Source organism: Saccostrea echinata, unplaced genomic scaffold (genome assembly GCF_033153115.1).
Source record: "Saccostrea echinata isolate AGI-Se365-2 ecotype Australia unplaced genomic scaffold, CSIRO_AGI_Sech_v1 ptg000037l, whole genome shotgun sequence".
NCBI lineage: Eukaryota > Metazoa > Mollusca > Bivalvia > Ostreida > Ostreidae > Saccostrea > Saccostrea echinata.
Window position 1 is genome coordinate 2,512,501 of NW_026889786.1, and position 3,246 is coordinate 2,515,746.

General features: G+C 31.2%; 1 protein-coding gene across 4 annotated transcripts in view; it reads left to right on the forward strand.

Annotated features, from left to right (window-relative positions):
• Nucleotides 1-2,284, forward strand: part of LOC133200189 (microtubule-associated serine/threonine-protein kinase 2-like) — a 47,237-nt gene extending 44,953 nt beyond the window's left edge. For all 4 annotated transcript variants that reach the window (XM_061335989.1, XM_061335990.1, XM_061335991.1 and 1 more), the window contains one exon: nt 1-2,284. This exon is cut by the window's left edge and continues 656 nt beyond it. In XM_061335989.1, the coding sequence (XP_061191973.1) occupies nt 1-316 (316 nt within the window). In that variant the 3' untranslated portion in view covers nt 317-2,284.
• Nucleotides 2,285-3,246: the final 962 nt, after the last annotated feature.

A 3,246-nucleotide genomic window follows, 5' to 3' on the forward strand; every position in this document is an offset into this window, starting at 1 on the left:
ACCTATGCCAACCTCCCCCAATCGCAGTCCCAGTCCTTTAGCATTTACGCAGAGTCAAGCCAGCGGTCATCAGATGGGAAGCTCCAACATGCCTCAGCAAACTTATCCAGCACACCTGAATTCCTCCCAGTCCCCCAGTGCAAGCATTACTAGAAAAACATCCTTCTCAAGACCAAAAAGTTGTGAGCCTGGGTCACCACTCTTAAGGCGTGCCCTATCACCAGACAGGCTTCACCCTCATTCTGCAGAAAAAGCTGCTGTTCAGAGGAAGGGATCCCTTCAGGACAAAAAAAGTCATCTGTATGAGTCTATGTGATGGATCAGGCTTATATGTTGTGTGTATATTGTACATAGTTGAAGATCTTGGTTTAGAATATTAACTGCTTCTTTTACTCAGTGAGCACCGGGACGCTACCAACCCTTAATTGTGATATTAATGACCTTAATTGTTTTTGTGCAAGTGCTTGTTAATTATTAGTACTTCCCCCATATATTGTTTCATGTGTGACCAGCTTTTTTCTGTGATGACCTATGTAAAAAAACCTCCGTATGCTCAAAACATGTGCTAAATCTGAATTAACAGACTACTAGAATGTGATATATTGTTTAACCATTGATTAATGTTTGTTTACATATTAATTTACTTGATTCAGTTAATTTACATTCATATTCTCCAGTGCTACAATTTTGGGAAGCATTTAAATTGGAAGGTTGGGCCTAAAATACGGTCTTTTTTTTAACTTGATGCATCTGTTGGATTAAATTGATCAGAATAATGTTAAGCTGACAGATCACCAAATATTTAACAATGAAAAATTATTTATTGAAATGTCCTGTGTAGTCTAAAGCTAAGAAAAATGTAAGACAATTTTTGACTGGTCCTGGATTTTTGGGTGAAATGCAAATGCTACTTATGGATTAATCAATCCTTGATATTAAAAAATAATCTGTAAGAAAATCAGTACAAGCCTATTGTAATAGATGAAATGATCAGGATATTGATTGTGAACAAACATCTACATTCAATCAGACTTTGTGTTGACGTACAGAACTGTGATTTATTGTTTATACTACTTGGTGCTTTCATGCAAATTACAAATATGTTTTATTGTCTTAACCTTCAGAGAAATTCAGGATGGTAAAAATCTTGCATTATTATAATGCTAAGTGATGAGCTATCATTACAAATGGTAAGGATCTCATTCCAATTCTTTGTAGAATTTCTCTCAAGATTAAAGATCCTACTTTGTTGTCTAGGACGTAATAATGGCATTCAACCAATTCATACTTAACTCATTATATGTAGTATTATCATAAACTTCATGTCTGTGACAATGTAAATGTAAAACTTAACGCTCTGATGTGAATTTTTTGGTAAAAGGAATTGAGTTAAAAGTATATTTACATGCTGTTGAAGAGGGATTGAATTTGTAGTCAAAGTTTTACAAACTCATCAATTTTCTACCGATGTCATTGTGTGGATATGCTGTAGTGCTAATTCATTTTGTCTTTTATTCAGCAGATTTTCAGTAAATTTCACCAGAAATGTGTATATGAACAGCATATGATAATTGTAAACAAAAGTTAAACTTGGATGTTAGTCTTGAAGATTGATTTTATCCAGAATTGAGATTTCTTCAACATATCAAAGATTTAAGATGCCTAAATTTTCATCAATAAAGAAAAACTTGCCGTAAAGTCTTGCAGACAAACATAGATTTTCAATATGTCCATTGATCTCATGTTCATGTATATATAATTATATAATTATGTGTTACTCCACTGCCTGTAGAAATAGTGATGATGAATGTTATTTGAATGTAGAATTTGGTTGAGTGATATTGCTGTTGTAATTATTTTGTTATACATATTATATTCTATGTTTTTTGCTACAATTTTATGAATATGTAGTTTGTGTTGAATATTTTTCATTGAAAGTTGTAAAGTTGGAGTTTTGCAAATCTGTTTTTGCTTTTGAGTAGGACAAAAATTTAGAACCATTTTCAATTAAATTCAGAATTTTTTTGAGTTTCAAGATTTTTAAGTAGATTAAAAACTATAATTTTTCCTACCTTTTAAAGTGTACAACATATACACAAAAGGACGAAATTAGATCATTTTCTTGGTAAAAGTAGAAACAGTAGTTCAGTGGTGTGCTTTGTTAACAATATTTGATGTTTAAAACATGCATTGTAAAGCTGTACATAAGCAATGAAATCCTTTACAACTCGGTAAAAGAAACCATTTTTTTATCATCTCAATAAATTGATAAAATTGAATTAAAGTTGTTACGTTTTATAGATGTGATTCCAACCTATATCTACCAAAAGCCAGACTGTGTGTTCAATGGAGATCAAGGAAATTATGCTGAATGACTTAATATTAAACTCAGGAAGGTTCAAGTCACAGAACATTTATTATGCATCATTTATATTGGTTGATGAACCAATGAATCAAATGGAATGGGTAGTGGTCGAGTTCCACTGCACTTATATTTAAGGTATTCAATGTATAACGACCATATTTTGTACCTAATAAATGAATGGTCCGAAATAAATAACCATGGTAACATTTTGAAGGTGTAATGAAATACACATACCCCATCAAAGGAATTTACACAATTTTAATTACTGTCCAATTAATTGCACCTTAAATTTTACATTGACGTCTATGGGCAGCGAATGTTTTATTAAGATACTGTAAAAAGTAATGTGAATTTCCTACAAATCTCTCGGTGAAAATATGCATAAACTCTTTTTTTTATTAAAATATAAAATAAAATGAATCATTTACCACAGATATTTTGACAAAATTAAAATTTTCTTTTCATCAAGGACAGATAACTCTTCAAAAACTTTTCAGGTGCAAAATGATCAGCTTCTTATTTGTTATCATTCATGTGAATTTGGCTTATTTCACTTTCATCGTTATCTAGCAATGTATTTTTAACTAGTTTAAAACGATTCAAAATTATTCAAAATCCTTCTTTATACGTTGAATACCTTAAACTGAATGTTTATGGCGCACACCGAATATTCCTCATTTCACAGTCAAGATAATCAATACTTTTAATATTAATATTGCATGTTCTTTGTAAAATCAGTATTCAAAGAAAGTGAAGACTTGGTACTTTCAAGGATAAAGGTTTATTATAAAATTGTAACCCTTTCCGTTGATAATAGTTTTCAGGAAATGGTTATCCAAACACGCCAAGTATGTCAGATCTTTCGACACAAATAAAAGAAA